Here is a 19,704-nt window from a genome sequence, read left to right as displayed (position 1 = left end):
ACTACATCACACAGTGACCGGGGTATAGAGAGTATACAGCGTATTGTTACATCACAGTGACCAGGGTACAGAGAGTATACAGCATATTACTACATCACACAGTGACCGAGGTACAGAGAGTATACAGCGTATTATTACATCACCCTTTGACCGGGGTACAGAGAGTATACAGCATATTATTACATCACACGGTGACCGGGGTACAGAGTATACAGCATATTACTACATCACACGGTGACCGGGGTACAGAGAGTATACAGCGTATTATTACATCACCCAGTGACCGGGGTACAGAGTATACAGCGTATTATTACATCACCCAGTGACCGGGGTACAGAGAGTATACAGAGTATTACTACATCACACGGTGACCGGGGTACAGAGAGTATACAGCGTATTATTACATCACCCTTTGACCGGGCTACAGAGAGTATACAGCATATTACTACATCACACAGTGACCGGGGTACAGAGAGTATACAGCGTATTGTTACATCACACAGTGACCGGGGTACAGAGTATACAGCATATTACTACATCACACAGTGACCGGGGTACAGAGAGTATACAGCGTATTGTTACATCACACGGTGACCGGGATACAGAGAGTATACAGCGTATTATTACAGCACACGGTGACAGGGGTACAGAGAGTATACAGCGTATTATTACATCACCATTTAACCGGGGTACAGAGAGTATACAGTGTATTATTATTACATCACACGGTGACCGGGTTACAGAGAGTATACAGAGTATTACGACATCACCCTGTGACCGGGGTACAGAGAGTATACAGCGTATTATTACATCACACGGTGACAGGGGTACAGAGAGTATACAGCGTATTGTTACATCACACGGTGACCGGGATACAGAGAGTATACAGCGTATTATTACATCACACGGTGACCGGGGTACAGACAGTATACAGCGTATTACTACATCACCCAGTGACCGGGGTACAGAGAGTATACAGAGTATTATAATATCACCCAGTGTCCGGGGTACAGAGAGTATATAGAGTATTACTACATCACACGGTGACCGGGGTACAGAGAGTATACAGCATATTATTACATCACACAGTGACCGGGGTACAGAGATTATACAGAGTATTATTACATCACACAGTGACCGGGGTACAGAGAGTGTACAGAGTATTACTACATCACACGGTGACCGGGGTACAGAGAGTATACAGCGTATTACTGCATCACACGGTGACTGGGGTACAGAGATTATACAGAGTATTACTACATCACACGGTGACCGGGGTACAGAGAGTATACAGCATATTATTACATCACACGGAGACCGGGGTACAGAGAGTATACAGCGTATTATTACATCACACGGTGACTGGGGTACAGAGATTATACAGAGTATTACTACATCACACGGTGACCGGGGTACAGAGAGTATACAGCATATTATTACATCACACGGTGACCAGGGTACAGAGAGTATACAGCGTATTATTACATCACACGGTGACCGGGGTACAGAGATTATACAGAGTATTATTACATCACACGGTGACCGGGGTACAGAGAGTATACAGCGTATTACTACATCACACGGTGACCGGGGTACAGAGAGTATACAGCGTATTATTACATCACACAGTGACTGGGGTACAGAGATTATACAGAGTATTACTACATCACACGGTGACCGGGGTACAGAGAGTATACTGCGTATTACTACATCACATGGTGACCGGGGTACAGAGATATACAGAGTATTATTACATCACCCAGTGACCGGGGTACAGAGAGTATACATCGTATTACTACATCACACAGTGACCGGGGTTCAGAGAGTATACAGCGTATTACTACGTCACATGGTGACCGGGGTACAGAGAGTATACAGCGTATTATTACATCACCTAGTGACCGGGGTACAGAGAGTATACAGCGTATTGTTACATCACACGGTGACCGGGGTACAGAGAGTATACAGCGTATTGTTACATCACACGGTGACCGGGGTACATAGAGTATACAGCGTATTGTTACATCACACGGTGACCGGGGTACAGAGAGTATACAGAGTATTATTACATCACACGGTGACCGGGGTACAGAGAGTATACAGAGTATTACTACATCACACAGTGACCGGGGTACAGAGAGTATAGAGCGTATTGTTACATCACACAGTGACCAGGGTACAGAGAGTATACAGCGTATTATTACATCACACGGTGACCGGGATACAGAGAGTATACAGCATATTGTTACATCACACGGTGACCGAGGTACAGAGAATATACAGCATATTACTACATCACCTAGTGACCAGGGTACAGAGAGTATACAGCGTATTGTTACATCACACAGTGACCGGGGTACAGAGAGTATACAGTATATTACTACATCACACAGTGACCGGGGTACAGAGAGTATACAGCGTATTACTACATCACCCGGTGACCGGGGTACAGAGAGTATTCAGCATATTATTACATCACACAGTGACCGGGGTACAGAGAGTATACAGCATATTACTACATCACACAGTGACCAGGGTACAGAGAGTATGCAGAGTATTGTTAGATCACACGGTGACCGGGGTACAGAGAATATACAGCGTATTATTACATCACACGGTGACCGGGGTACAGACAGTATACAGAGTATTATTACATCACACGGTGACCGGGGTGCAGAGAGTATACAGCGTATTATTACATCACACGGTGACAGGTATACAGAGAGTATACAGAGTATTATTAGATCACACGGTGACCGGGGTACAGAGAGTATACAGAGTATTACTACATCACACGGTGACCGGGTACAGAGAGTATACAGCGTATTACTACATCACACGGTGACCGGGGTACAGAGAGTATACAGCGAATTATTACATCACCCAGTGACTGGGGTACAGAGAGTATACAGAGTATTATTAGATCACACGGTGACCGGGGTACAGAGAGTATACAGAGTATTACTACATCACACGGTGACCAGGGTACAGAGAGTATACAGCGTATTACTACATCACACGGTGACTGGGGTACAGAGATTATACAGCATATTACTACATCACATGGTGAACAGGGTACAGAGAGTATACAGCATATTACTACATCACACGGTGACCGGGGTACAGAGAGTATACAGTGTATTACTTCATCACCCAGTGACCGGGGTACAGAGAGTATACAGCATATTACTACATCACACAGTGACCAGGGTACAGAGAGTATGCAGAGTATTGTTAGATCACACGGTGACCGGGGTACAGAGAATATACAGCGTATTATTACATCACACGGTGACCGGGGTACAGAGAGTATACAGCGTATTACTACATCACATGGTGACCGGGGTACAGAGAGTATACAGCATATTACTACATCACACGGTGACCGGGGTACAGAGAGTATACAGCGTATTATTACATCACACAGTGACCGTGGTACAGAGAGTATACAGCATATTACTACATCACACGGTGACCGGGGTACAGAGAGTATACAGCGTATTACTACATCACACGGTGACCGGGGTACAGAGAGTATACAGCGTATTACTACATCACACAGTGACCGGGGTACAGAGAGTATACAGCGTATTATTACATCACACAGTGACCGTGGTACAGAGAGTATACAGCATATTATTACATCACACGGTGACCGGGGTACAGAGAGTATACAGCGTATTACTACATCACACGGTGACCGGGGTACAGAGAGTATACAGCGTATTACTACATCACACAGTGACCGGGGTACAGAGAGTATGCAGCGTATTATTACATCACACAGTGACCGGGGTACAGAGAGTATACAGCGTATTATTACATCACACAGTGACTGGGGTACAGAGAGTATACAGCATATTATTACATCACACGGTGACCAGGGTACAGAGAGTATACAGCATATTACTACATCACCCGGTGACCGGGGTACAGAGAGTATACAGCGTATTATTACATCACACGGTGACGGGGATACAGAGAGTATACAGCGTTTTGTTACATCACACGGTGACCGAGTTACAGAGAGTATACAGCTTCTTATTACATCACACGGTGACCGGGGTACAGAGAGTATACAGCGTATTATTACATCACACAGTGACCGGGGTACAGAGAGTATACAGCGTATTGTTACATCACACGGTGACCGGGGTACAGAGAGTATACAGCGTATTACTACATCACACGGTGACCGGTGTACAGATAGTATACAGAGTATTACTACATCACACAGTGACCGAGGTACAGAGAGTATACAGCGTATTACTACATCACCCTGTGACCGGGGTACAGAGAGTATACAGCGTATTACTACATCACACGGTGACCGGGGTACAGAGAGTATACAGCATATTACTACATCACACGGTGACCGGGGTACAGAGAGTATACAGCGTATTATTACATCACACATTGACCGGGGTACAGAGAGTATACAGCATATTACTACATCACACGGTGACCGGGGTACAGAGAGTATACAGCGTATTATTACATCACACGGTGACCGGGGTACAGAGAGTATACAGCGTATTACTACATCACACGGTGACCGGGGTACAGAGAGTATACAGCGTATTACTACATCACACAGTGACCGGGGTACAGAGAGTATACAGCATATTATTACATCACACAGTGACCGGGGTACAGAGAGTATACAGCATATTATTACATCACACGGTGACCAGGGTACAGAGAGTATACAGCATATTACTACATCACACGGTGACCGGGGTACAGAGAGTATACAGCGTATTATTACATCACAAGGTGACCGGGATACAGAGAGTATACAGCGTTTTTTTACATCACACGGTGACCGAGTTACAGAGAGTATACAGCTTCTTATTACATCACACGGTGACCGGGGTACAGAGAGTATACAGCGTATTATTACATCACCTAGTGACCGGGGTACAGAGAGTATACAGTGTATTGTTACATCACACGGTGACCGGGGTACAGAGAGTATACAGCATATTACTACATCACCCAGTGACCGGGGTACAGAGAGTATACAGCATATTACTACATCACCCGGTGACCGGGGTACAGAGAGTATACAGCGTATTACTACATCACACGGTGACCGGGGTACAGAGAGTATACAGTGTATTGCTTCATCACCCAGTGACCGGGGTAAAGAGAGTATACAGCATATTGTTACATCACACGGTGACCGGGGTACAGAGAGTATACAGCATATTACTACATCACACGGTGACCGGGGTACAGAGAGTATACAACGTATTACTACATCACACGGTGACCGGGGTACAGAGAGTATACAGAGTATTGTTACATCACACGGTGACCGGGGTACAGAGAGTATACAGAGTATTGTTACTTCACACGGTGACCGGGGTACAGAGAGTATACAGCATATTACTACATCACACAGTGACCGGGGTACAGAGAGTATACAGAGTATTATTACATCACATGGTGACAGGGGTAAAGAGAGTATACAGCATATTACTACATCACCCGGTGACCGGGATACAGAGAGTATACAGCGTAATACTACATCACCCAGTGACCGGGGTACAGAGAGTATACAGCATATTGTTACATCACACTGTGACCGGGGTACAGAGAGTATACAGCGTATTACTACATCACACGGTGACCAGGGTACAGAGAGTATACAGAGTATTACTACATCACACAGTGACCGGGGTACAGAGAGTATACAGCGTATTGTTACATCACACGGTGACCGGGGTACAGAGAGTATACAGCGTATTATTACATCACCCAGTGACCGGGGTATAGAGAGTATACAGTATATTACTACATCACACGGTGACCGGGGTACAGAGAATATACAGAGTATTACTACATCACACGGTGACTGGGGTACAGAGAGTATACAGCGTATTGTTACATCACACGGTGACCAAGGTACAGAGAGTATACAGCGTATTACTACATCACACAGTGACAGGGGTACAGAGAGTATACAGAGTATTATTACATCACACGGTGACAGGGGTACAGAGAGTATACAGTGTATTGTTACATCACACGGTGACCGGGGTACAGAGAGTATACAGCGTATTACTACATCACACGGTGACCGGGGTACAGAGAGTATACAGAGTATTTCTACATCACACGTGACCGGGGTACAGAGAGTATACAGCGTATTACTACATCACACTGTGACTGGGGTACAGAGAGTACACAGAGTATTACTACATCACACTGTGACCGGGGTACAGAGAGTATACAGCGTATTACTACATCACACGGTGACCGAGGTACAGAGAGTATACAGCGTATTACTATATCACACAGTGACTGGGGTACAGAGAGTATACAGCGTATTATTACATCACACGGTGACCGGGGTACAGAGAGTATACAGCGTATTATTACATCACCCAGTGACCGGGGTACAGAGAGTATACAGCATATTATTACATCACACGGTGACCGGGGTACAGAGAGTATACAGAGTATTACTACATCACTCGGTGACTGGGGTACAGAGAGTATACAGCGTATTATTACATCACACGGTGACCGGGGTACAGAGAGTATACAGCGTATTGTTACATCACACAGTGACCGGGGTACAGAGTATACAGCATATTACTACATCACACGATGACCGGGGTACAGAGAGTATACAGCGTATTATTACATCACACGGTGACCGGGGTACAGAGAGTATACAGAGTATTACTACATCACTCGGTGACTGGGGTACAGAGAGTATACAGCATATTATTACATCACACGGTGACCGGGGTACAGAGAGTATACAGCGTATTGTTACATCACACAGTGACCGGGGTACAGAGTATACAGCATATTACTACATCACACAGTGACCGAGGTACAGAGAGTATACAGCGTATTATTACATCACACAGTGACCGGGGTACAGAGAGTATTCAGCATATTATTACATCACACAGTGACCGGGGTACAGAGAGTATACAGCATATTACTACATCACACAGTGACTGGGGAACAGAGAGTATACAGAGTATTGTTAGATCACACGGTGACCGGGGTACAGAGAGTATACAGCGTATTATTACATCACACGGTGACCGGGGTACAGAGAGTATACAGCGTATTATTACATCACACAGTGACCGGGGTACAGAGAGTATTCAGCATGTTACTACATCACGCAGTGACCGGGGTACAGAGAGTATACAGAGTATTATTAGATCACACGGTGACCGGGGTACAGAGAGTATACAGAGTATTACTACATCACATGGTGACCAGGGTACAGAGAGTATACAGCGTATTACTACATCACACGGTGACTGGGGTACAGAGATTATACAGCGTATTACTACATCACATGGTGACCAGGGTACAGAGAGTATACAGCATATTACTACATCACACGGTGACCGGGGTACAGACAGTATACAGAGTATTATTACATCACCTTGTGACTGGGGTACAGAGAGTATACAGCGTATTACTACATCACACGGTGACCGGTGTACAGATAGTATACAGAGTATTACTACATCACACAGTGACCGGGGTACAGAGAGTATACAGCGTATTACTACATCACCCTGTGACCGGGGTACAGAGAGTATACAGCGTATTACTACATCACACGGTGACCGGGGTACAGAGAGTATACAACATATTACTACATCACACGGTGACCGGGGTACAGAGAGTATACAGCATATTACTACATCACACGGTGACCGGGGTACAGAGAGTATACAGCGTATTATTACATCACACAGTGACCGGGGTACAGAGAGTATACAGCATATTACTACATCACACCGTGACCGGGGTACAGAGAGTATACAGCGTATTATTACATCACACGGTGACCGGGGTACAGAGAGTATACAGCGTATTACTGCATCACACGGTGACAGGGGTACAGAGAGTATACAGCGTATTACTACATCACACAGTGACCGGGGTACAGAGAGTATACAGCGAATTATTACATCACACAGTGACCGTGGTACAGAGAGTATACAGCGTATTATTACATCACATGGTGACAGGGGTAAAGAGAGTATACAGCATATTACTATATCACCCGGTGACCGGGGTACAGAGAGTATACAGCGTAATACTACATCACCCAGTGACCGGGGTACAGAGAGTATACAGCATATTGTTACATCACACGGTGACCGGGGTACAGAGAGTATACAGCGTATTACTACATCACACGGTGACCAGGGTACAGAGAGTATACAGAGTATTACTACATCACACAGTGACCGGGGTACAGAGAGTATACAGCGTATTGTTACATCACACGGTGACCGGGGTACAGAGAGTATACAGCGTATTATTACATCACCCTGTGACCGGGGTATAGAGAGTATACAGTATATTACTACATCACACGGTGACCGGGGTACAGAGAATATACAGAGTATTACTACATCACACGGTGACCGGGGTACAGAGAGTATACAGCGTATTACTACATCACACGGTGACCGGGGTACAGAGAGTATACAGAGTATTACTACATCACACGGTGACCAAGGTACAGAGAGTATACAGCGTATTACTACATCACACAGTGACAGGGGTACAGAGAGTATACAGAGTATTATTACATCACACGGTGACAGGGGTACAGAGAGTATACAGCGTATTATTACATCACACGGTGACCGGGGTACAGAGAGTATACAGCGTATTACTACATCACACGGTGACCGGGGTACAGAGAGTATACAGAGTATTACTACATCACACAGTGACCGGGGTACAGAGAGTATACAGCGTATTACTACATCACACGGTGACCGAGGTACAGAGAGTATACAGCGTATTACTACATCACACGTGACCGGGGTACAGAGAGTATACAGCGTATTACTACATCACACTGTGACCGGGGTACAGAGAGTATACAGAGTATTACTACATCACACAGTGACCGGGGTACAGAGAGTATACAGCGTATTACTACATCACACGGTGACCGAGGTACAGAGAGTATACAGCGTATTACTACATCACACAGTGACTGGGGTACAGAGAGTATACAGCGTATTATTACATCACACGGTGTCCGGGGTACAGAGAGTATACAGCGTATTATTACATCACCCAGTGACCGGGGTACAGAGAGTATACAGCATATTATTACATCACACGGTGACCGGGGTACAGAGAGTATACAGAGTATTACTACATCACTCGGTGACTGGGGTACAGAGAGTATACAGCGTATTATTACATCACACGGTGACCGGGGTACAGAGAGTATACAGCGTATTGTTACATCACACAGTGACCGGGGTACAGAGTATACAGCATATTACTACATCACACGATGACCGGGGTACAGAGAGTATACAGCGTATTATTACATCACACGGTGACCGGGGTACAGAGAGTATACAGAGTATTACTACATCACTCGGTGACTGGGGTACAGAGAGTATACAGCATATTATTACATCACACGGTGACCGGGGTACAGAGAGTATACAGCGTATTGTTACATCACACAGTGACCGGGGTACAGAGTATACAGCATATTACTACATCACACGATGACCGGGGTACAGAGAGTATACAGCGTATTGTTACATCACACGGTGACCGGGATACAGAGAGTATACAGCGTATTATTACAGCACACGGTGACCGGGGTACAGAGAGTATACAGCGTATTATTACATCACCATTTAACCGGGGTACAGAGAGTATACAGTGTATTATTATTACATCACACGGTGACCGGGTTACAGAGAGTATACAGCGTATTACTACATCACCCAGTGACTGGGATACAGTGAGTATACAGAGTATTACGACATCACCCTGTGACCGGGGTACAGAGAGTATACAGCGTATTATTACATCACACGGTGACCGGGGTACAGAGAGTATACAGCATATTACTACATCACACAGTGACCGGGGTACAGAGAGTATACAGCGTATTAATACATCACACAATGACAGGGGTACAGAGAGTATACAGCGTATTATTACATCACACGGTGACCGGGGTACAGAGAGTATACAGCGTATTGTTACATCACACGGTGACCGGGGTACAGAGAGTATACAGCGTATTGTTACATCACACGGTGACCAGGGTACAGAGAGTATACAGCGTATTGTTACATCACACGGTGACCGGGGTACAGAGAGTATACAGAGTATTATTACATCACCCAGTGACCGGGGTACAGAGAGTATACAGAGTATTACTACATCACACAGTGACCGGGGTACAGAGAGTATACAGCGTATTGTTACATCACACAGTGACCAGGGTACAGAGAGTATACAGCGTATTATTACATCACACGGTGACCGGGATACAGAGAGTATACAGCATATTGTTACATCACACGGTGACCGAGGTACAGAGAATATACAGCATATTACTACATCACCTTGTGACCGGGGTACAGAGAGTATACAGCGTAGTTACATCACACGGTGACCGGGGTACAGAGAGTATACAGTATATTACTACATCACACAGTGACCGGGGTACAGAGAGTATACAGAGTATTACTACATCACCCGGTGACCGGGGTACAGAGAGTATACAGCGTATTACTACATCACCCGGTGACCGTGGTACAGAGAGTATACGGCGTATTGTTACATCACACAGTGACCGAGGTACAGAGAGTATACAGCGTATTATTACATCACACAGTGACCGGGGTACAGAGAGTATACAGCATATTACTACATCACACGGTGACCGGGGTACAGAGAGTATTCAGCATATTATTACATCACACAGTGACCGGGGTACAGAGAGTATACAGCATATTATTACATCACACGGTGACCGGGGTACAGAGAGTATACAGCGTATTATTACATCACACAGTGACCGGGGTACAGAGAGTATTCAGCATATTACTACATCACACAGTGACCGGGGTACAGAGAGTATACAGAGTATTGTTACATCACACGGTGATCGGGGTACAGAGAGTATACAGCATATTATTACATCACATGGTGACCGGGGTACAGAGAGTATACAGCGTATTATTACATCACACGGTGAGCGGTATACAGAGAGTATACAGAGTATTATTAGATCACACGGTGACCGGGGTACAGAGAGTATACAGAGTATTACTACATCACACGGTGACCGGGGTACAGAGAGTATACAGCGTATTACTACATCACACGGTGAGTGGGGTACAGAGAGTATACAGCGTATTATTACATCACGCAGTGACCGGGGTACAGAGAGTATACAGAGTATTATTAGATCACATGGTGACCGGGGTACAGAGAGTATACAGAGTATTACTACATCACATGGTGACCAGGGTACAGAGAGTATACAGCGTATTACTACATCACACGGTGACTGGGGTACAGAGATTATACAGCGTATTACTACATCACATGGTGACCAGGGTACAGAGAGTATACAGCATATTACTACATCTCACGGTGACCGGGGTACAGACAGTATACAGAGTATTATTACATCACCCTGTGACCGGGGTACAGAGAGTATACAGCGTATTACTACATCACACGGTGACCGGTGTACAGATAGTATACAGAGTATTACTACATCACACAGTGACCGGGGTACAGAGAGTATACAGCGTATTACTACATCACCCTGTGACCGGGGTACAGAGAGTATACAGCATATTACTACATCACACGGTGACCGGGGTACAGAGAGTATACAGCGTATTATTACATCACACAGTGACCGGGGTACAGAGAGTATACAGCATATTACTACATCACACGGTGACCGGGGTACAGAGAGTATACAGCGTATTATTACATCACACGGTGACCGGGGTACAGAGAGTATACAGCGTATTACTGCATCACACGGTGACAGGGGTACAGAGAGTATACAGCGTATTACTACATCACACAGTGACCGGGGTACAGAGAGTATACAGCGTATTATTACATCACACAGTGACCGTGGTACAGAGAGTATACAGCGTATTATTACATCACACAGTGACCGGGGTACAGAGAGTATACAGCATATTATTACATCACACGGTGACCAGGGTACAGAGAGTATACAGCATATTACTACATCACACGGTGACCGGGGTACAGAGAGTATACAGTGTATTACTACATCACACGGTGACCGGGGTACAGAGAGTATACAGTGTATTACTACATCACACAGTGACCGGGGTACAGAGAGTATACAGCATATTGTTACATCACACGGTGCCCGGGGTACAGAGAGTATACAGCATATTACTACATCACACGGTGACCGGGGTACAGAAAGTATACAGCGTATTGTTACATCACACGGTGACCGGGGTACAGAGAGTATACAGAGTATTGTTACTTCACACGGTGACCAGGGTACAGAGAGTATACAGCATATTACTACATCACACAGTGACCGGGGTACAGAGAGTATACAGAGTATTATTACATCACATGGTGACAGGGGTAAAGAGAGTATACAGCGTATTACTACATCACCCGGTGACCGGGGTACAGAGAGTATACAGCGTATTACTACATCACACGGTGACCGGGGTACAGAGAGTATACAGCGTAATACTACATCACCCAGAGACCGGGGTACAGAGAGTATACAGCATATTGTTACATCACACGGTGACCGGGGTACAGAGAGTATACAGCGTATTACTACATCACACGGTGACAAGGGTACAGAGAGTATACAGAGTATTACTACATCACACAGTGACCGGGGTACAGAGAGTATACAGCGTATTGTTACATCACACGGTGACCGGGGTACAGAGAGTATACAGCGTATTATTACATCACCGAGTGACCGGGGTACAGAGATTATACAGAGTATTATTACATCACACGGTGACAGGGGTACAGAGAGTATACAGAGTATTACTACATCACACGGTGACTGGGGTACAGAGAGTATACAGCATATTACTACATCACACGGTGACCGGGGTACAGAGAGTATACAGAGTATTACTACATCACACAGTGACAGGGGTACAGAGAGTATACAGAGTATTATTACATCACACGGTGACAGGGGTACAGAGAGTATACAGAGTATTACTACATCACACGGTGACTGGGGTACAGAGAGTATACAGCATATTACTACATCACACGGTGACCAGGGTACAGAGAGTATACAGAGTATTACTACATCACACGGTGACCAAGGTACAGAGAGTATACAGCGTATTACTACATCACACAGTGACAGGGGTACAGAGAGTATACAGAGTATTATTACATCACACGGTGACAGGGGTACAGAGAGTATACAGCGTATTATTACATCACACGGTGACCGGGGTACAGAGAGTATACAGCGTATTACTACATCACACGGTGACCGGGGTACAGAGAGTATACAGAGTATTACTACATCACACGTGACCGGGGTACAGAGAGTATACAGCGTATTACTACATCACACTGTGACCGGGGTACAGAGAGTATACAGAGTATTACTACATCACACAGTGACCGGGGTACAGAGAGTATACAGCGTATTACTACATCACACGGTGACCGAGGTACAGATAGTATACAGCGTATTACTACATCACACAGTGACTGGGGTACAGAGAGTATACAGCGTATTACTACATCACACAGTGACTGGGGTACAGAGAGTATACAGCGTATTATTACATCACACGGTGTCCGGGGTACAGAGAGTATACAGCGTATTATTACATCACCCAGTGACCGGGGTACAGAGAGTATACAGCATATTACTACATCACCCAGTGACCGGGGTACAGAGAGTATACAGCATATTATTACATCACACGGTGACCGGGGTACAGAGAGTATACAGAGTATTACTACATCACTCGGTGACTGGGGTACAGAGAGTATACAGCGTATTATTACTTCACACGGTGACCGGGGTACAGAGAGTATACAGCGTATTGTTACATCACACAGTGACCGGGGTACAGAGTATACAGCATATTACTACATCACACGATGACCGGGGTACAGAGAGTATACAGCGTATTATTACATCACACGGTGACCGGGGTACAGAGAGTATACAGAGTATTACTACATCACTCGGTGACTGGGGTACAGAGAGCATACAGCATATTATTACATCACACGGTGACCGGGGTACAGAGAGTATACAGCGTATTGTTACATCACACGGTGACCGGGATACAGAGAGTATACAGCGTATTATTACAGCACACGGTGACCGGGGTACAGAGAGTATACAGCGTATTATTACATCACCATTTAACCGGGGTACAGAGAGTATACAGTGTATTATTATTACATCACACGGTGACCGGGTTACAGAGAGTATACAGCGTATTACTACATCACCCAGTGACTGGGATACAGTGAGTATACAGAGTATTACGACATCACCCTGTGACCGGGGTACAGAGAGTATACAGCGTATTATTACATCACACGGTGACCGGGGTACAGAGAGTATACAGCATATTACTACATCACACAGTGACCGGGGTACAGAGAGTATACAGCGTATTAATACATCACACAATGACAGGGGTACAGAGAGTATACAGCGTATTATTACATCACACGGTGACCGGGGTACAGAGAGTATACAGCGTATTGTTACATCACACGGTGACCAGGATACAGAGAGTATACAGCGTATTATTACATCACACGGTGACCGGGGTACAGAGAGTATACAGCGTATTGTTACATCACACGGTGACCGGGGTACAGAGAGTATACAGCGTATTGTTACATCACACGGTGACCAGGGTACAGAGAGTATACAGCGTATTGTTACATCACACGGTGACCGGGGTACAGAGAGTATACAGAGTATTATTACATCACCCAGTGACCGGGGTACAGAGAGTATACAGAGTATTACTACATCACACAGTGACCGGGGTACAGAGAGTATACAGCGTATTGTTACATCACACAGTGACCGGGGTACAGAGAGTATACAGCGTATTATTACATCACACGGTGACCGGGATACAGAGAGTATACAGCATATTGTTACATCACACGGTGACCGAGGTACAGAGAATATACAGCATATTACTACATCACCTTGTGACCGGGGTACAGAGAGTATACAGCGTAGTTACATCACACGGTGACCGGGGTACAGAGAGTATACAGTATATTACTACATCACACAGTGACCGGGGTACAGAGAGTATACAGAGTATTACTACATCACCCGGTGACCGGGGTACAGAGAGTATACAGCGTATTACTACATCACCCGGTGACCGTGGTACAGAGAGTATACGGCGTATTGTTACATCACACAGTGACCGAGGTACAGAGAGTATACAGCGTATTATTACATCACACAGTGACCGGGGTACAGAGAGTATACAGCATATTACTACATCACACGGTGACCGGGGTACAGAGAGTATTCAGCATATTATTACATCACACAGTGACCGGGGTACAGAGAGTATACAGCATATTATTACATCACACGGTGACCGGGGTACAGAGAGTATACAGCGTATTATTACATCACACAGTGACCGGGGTACAGAGAGTATTCAGCATATTACTACATCACACAGTGACCGGGGTACAGAGAGTATACAGAGTATTGTTACATCACACTGTGATCGGGGTACAGAGAGTATACAGCGTATTATTACATCACATGGTGACCGGGGTACAGAGAGTATACAGCGTATTATTACATCACACGGTGACCGGTATACAGAGAGTATACAGAGTATTATTAGATCACACGGTGACCGGGGTACAGAGAGTATACAGAGTATTACTACATCACACGGTGACCGGGGTACAGAGAGTATACAGCGTATTACTACATCACACGGTGAGTGGGGTACAGAGAGTATACAGCGTATTATTACATCACGCAGTGACCGGGGTACAGAGAGTATACAGAGTATTATTAGATCACACGGTGACCGGGGTACAGAGAGTATACAGAGTATTACTACATCACATGGTGACCAGGGTACAGAGAGTATACAGCGTATTACTACATCACACGGTGACTGGGGTACAGAGATTATACAGCGTATTACTACATCACATGGTGACCAGGGTACAGAGAGTATACAGCGTATTACTACATCACACGGTGACCGGGGTACAGACAGTATACAGAGTATTATTACATCACCCTGGGACCGGGGTACAGAGAGTATACAGCGTATTACTACATCACACGGTGACCGGTGTACAGATAGTATACAGAGTATTACTACATCACACAGTGACCGGGGTACAGAGAGTATACAGCGTATTACTACATCACCCTGTGACCGGGGTACAGAGAGTATACAGCATATTACTACATCACACGGTGACCGGGGTACAGAGAGTATACAGCGTATTATTACATCACACAGTGACCGGGGTACAGAGAGTATACAGCGTATTACTACATCACACAGTGACCGGGGTACAGAGAGTATACAGCGTATTATTACATCACACAGTGACCGTGGTACAGAGAGTATACAGCGTATTATTACATCACACAGTGACCGGGGTACAGAGAGTATACAGCATATTACTACATCACACGGTGACCGGGGTACAGAGAGTATACAGTGTATTACTACATCACACAGTGACCGGGGTACAGAGAGTATACAGCATATTGTTACATCACACGGTGCCCGGGGTACAGAGAGTATACAGCATATTACTACATCACACGGTGACCGGGGTACAGAAAGTATACAGCGTATTGTTACATCACACGGTGACCGGGGTACAGAGAGTATACAGAGTATTGTTACTTCACACGGTGACCAGGGTACAGAGAGTATACAGCATATTACTACATCACACGGTGACCGGGGTACAGAGAGTATACAGAGTATTATTACATCACATGGTGACAGGGGTAAAGAGAGTATACAGCGTATTACTACATCACCCGGTGACCGGGGTACAGAGAGTATACAGCGTATTACTACATCACACGGTGACCGGGGTACAGAGAGTATACAGCGTATTATTACATCACCCAGTGACCGGGGTATAGAGAGTATACAGCGTATTGTTACATCACACGGTGACCGAGGTACAGAGAGTATACAGCGTATTACTATATCACACGGTGACCGGGTACAGAGAGTATACAGCGTATTACTACATCACACGGTGACCGGGGTACAGAGATTATACAGCATATTACTACATCACACTGTGACCGGGGTACAGAGAGTATACAGCGTTTTGTTACATCACATGGTGACCGGGGTACAGAGAGTATACAGCGTATTATTACATCACCCAGTGACCGGGGTACAGAGAGTATACAGCGTATTACTACATCACACGGTGACCGAGCTACAGAGAGTATACAGCGTATTATTACATCACCCGGTGACCGGGGTTCAGAGAGTATACAGCGTATTACTACATCACACAGTGACCGGGGTACAGAGAGTATACAGCATATTACTACATCACACGGTGACCGAGGTACAGAGAGTATACAGCGTATTACTACATCACACAGTGACTGGGGTACAGAGAGTATACAGTGTATTACTACATCACACAGTGACTGGGGTACAGAGAGTATACAGCGTATTATTACATCACACGGTGACCGGGGTACAGAGATTATACAGCGTATTGTTACATCACACAGTGACCGGGGTACAGAGAGTATACAGCGTATTATTACATCACACGGTGACCAGGGTACAGAGATTATACAGCGTATTGTTACATCACACAGTGACCGGGGTACAGAGAGTATACAGCGTATTATTACATCACACGGTGACCGGGGTGTCACGACCCTGTCTGGTTTTTACCTTTTCCCTGTTGACTTTCCTCTGCCAGCTGGCTCCATGGATCTGTGTGTGGTTGGCTGGAGGATCTTGCCTCTCCTCTGTCTGTGAGCACTGCACCTGAGCCTCCTCTGTCTGTGAGCACTGCACCTGGTCTCTCCTGTCTGTGAGCACTGCACCTGAGCCTCCTCTGTCTGTGAGCATTGCACCTGGTCTCTCCTCTGTCTGTGAGCATTGCACCTGAGCCTCCTCTGTCAGTGATTATTGCACCTGGTCTCTCCTCTGTCTGTGAGCACTGCTAGCCCTGATTGGAGTCACAGGTGTGGTTCTGATTCTCAGAGCTGTAGAGATGAATACTCCCTCTGCATGTTGTGCCTTCCACCTCTCAGAATGCTACTACCAGACCACCTGTCCGTATCCACCAATTGCTGCCAGACCCAGGGTATATATATCCTCCCCTGATAGCATTCTGGGCCTGAACATCTAGTCTTACCATGGTGTATGGGTCATGCTGTTTCTGTGTTCTAGTGTATTCCTGAAACCTGCTACAGCAATCCCTGGTGCAATCCAGAAAACCTGTTACAGCTATACCTGGCAATCCAGTAGACCTGCTGGCAGCAACCCCAGGTGCATCCAGAAAGCCTGCTACAGTAATACCTGGCATCCAGACGTCCTGTTACAGCAATACCTGGCCTGTGCTCTGCTGCTAGTCCTACTTCTGGTTGGTCCCTGGCACTCTGTAATCCTGCATCATGTCACCCTGCCTTGCTTCCTGCTGTGGATCAACTCCTGCCCCTTTTACCTACCTACTCCCTCCCTGAACCTAAAATTCCCAAACCTACCCAATCCTTCCTGAACCCGTTATTCCCTATTACTCATCCAGCCTGCACCTGTGTTCCAGTCTTTGTCACAGGAATTCCAGATTACCCTGTTTAGCCCTCGTCTCAGCATTACCTGACTTCCCTTCAGCCATTGTCACATTATTCCAGTCCAGAGTCAAGTTCCTGTCATATCAGTTCTATCCACGTTGTTCCAGTCCAGAGTCAAGTTCTTAAGGTGCCCACACACATACCGACTTTTCATCCAATTTGGCCGATTTCGACGAATCGTGACGACAGATCATGTAAAAAATGGCCAAATCGTGAGTTTCTACTCTTGATGCCGATGCGCGTCCCCGCTCGTCGTACCTCGCATCTTCAGATCTGACGTGCTGTAGGGCAGATTAGCCAATCTGGGATACAATGCATTGGCTGCACGATAGATCTTTAGTCAGATTGGACATTTTTTTTTTTTAAAACCTATTTTTATTGTAAAACCGCAATAAACAAAATAACATGTTGGTCAGAAAATGACAAGATATCAACAGGACCACAACAGTAATGTGCAATACAATGTATCCATGAGGAACGTATCAATACAGGAATTAAAATGGTGGTTCACCTGAAGACAAGGTTTCTTCATTATACCAGGCTGTGAGTTGGACTGCGGCACGGAGCGTGTCTTTAACCTGAGGTGTTAATGTGTGAACATACGGAAGCCAAATATTAAAGAACTTCTCTGCTTCCCTGTCTTTATTAAGGGATAGTTCTCGCCAATCCATATTAAATAGGTGTGTAATTCTAGGTTGTAAAAGACTGAGCGTTAAAGTGTCAGTGGAAATCCATTGGGATAATATGTTTTTTTTCGCAGCTGCTGCAATCTTTGCTAGTAATAGACGGGCACCTCCAGGGTGACAGGACGACCCAGATGATGGTACAATATCCCACATAGCCCACTCGGGTGTTAGTTCAAAAACAATTCCCAGCGTGGTGGATATATAATGTGTGTACTAAGGACCAGAACCTCTGTACCTCCGCACAGTGCCACATACAATGCATTAGAGTCTAACAAAAGATTTTAGAATGGTGGATAGGGGTATGTTAGGGAATGTGGAATGCCACTTGGCAAGTCCCACCGTCTCCACTTCCAA

The 19,704-nt window shown here is 45.5% G+C and overlaps 1 protein-coding gene across 1 annotated transcript in view; it reads right to left on the bottom strand.

Moving 5' to 3' along the window:
- The window catches only part of LOC148439472 (guanine nucleotide-binding protein G(I)/G(S)/G(O) subunit gamma-8-like), a 95,355-nt gene extending 77,370 nt beyond the window's left edge, over positions 1–17,985 (bottom strand). The window contains exon 1 of the mRNA XM_088464705.1: positions 17,760–17,985. Within this exon, the coding sequence (XP_088320831.1) occupies positions 17,760–17,797 (38 nt within the window). The 5' untranslated portion in view covers positions 17,798–17,985. The remainder of the gene's footprint in view (positions 1–17,759) is intronic.
- Between the last annotated feature and the right edge of the window lie 1,719 nt (positions 17,986–19,704).

The sequence above is a fragment of the Taudactylus pleione genome, unplaced genomic scaffold (genome assembly GCF_031769625.1).
Source record: "Taudactylus pleione unplaced genomic scaffold, aTauple2 ptg001760l, whole genome shotgun sequence".
NCBI classification, from domain to species: domain Eukaryota; kingdom Metazoa; phylum Chordata; class Amphibia; order Anura; family Myobatrachidae; genus Taudactylus; species Taudactylus pleione.
This window is presented reverse-complemented; position numbering and strand designations above follow the sequence as displayed.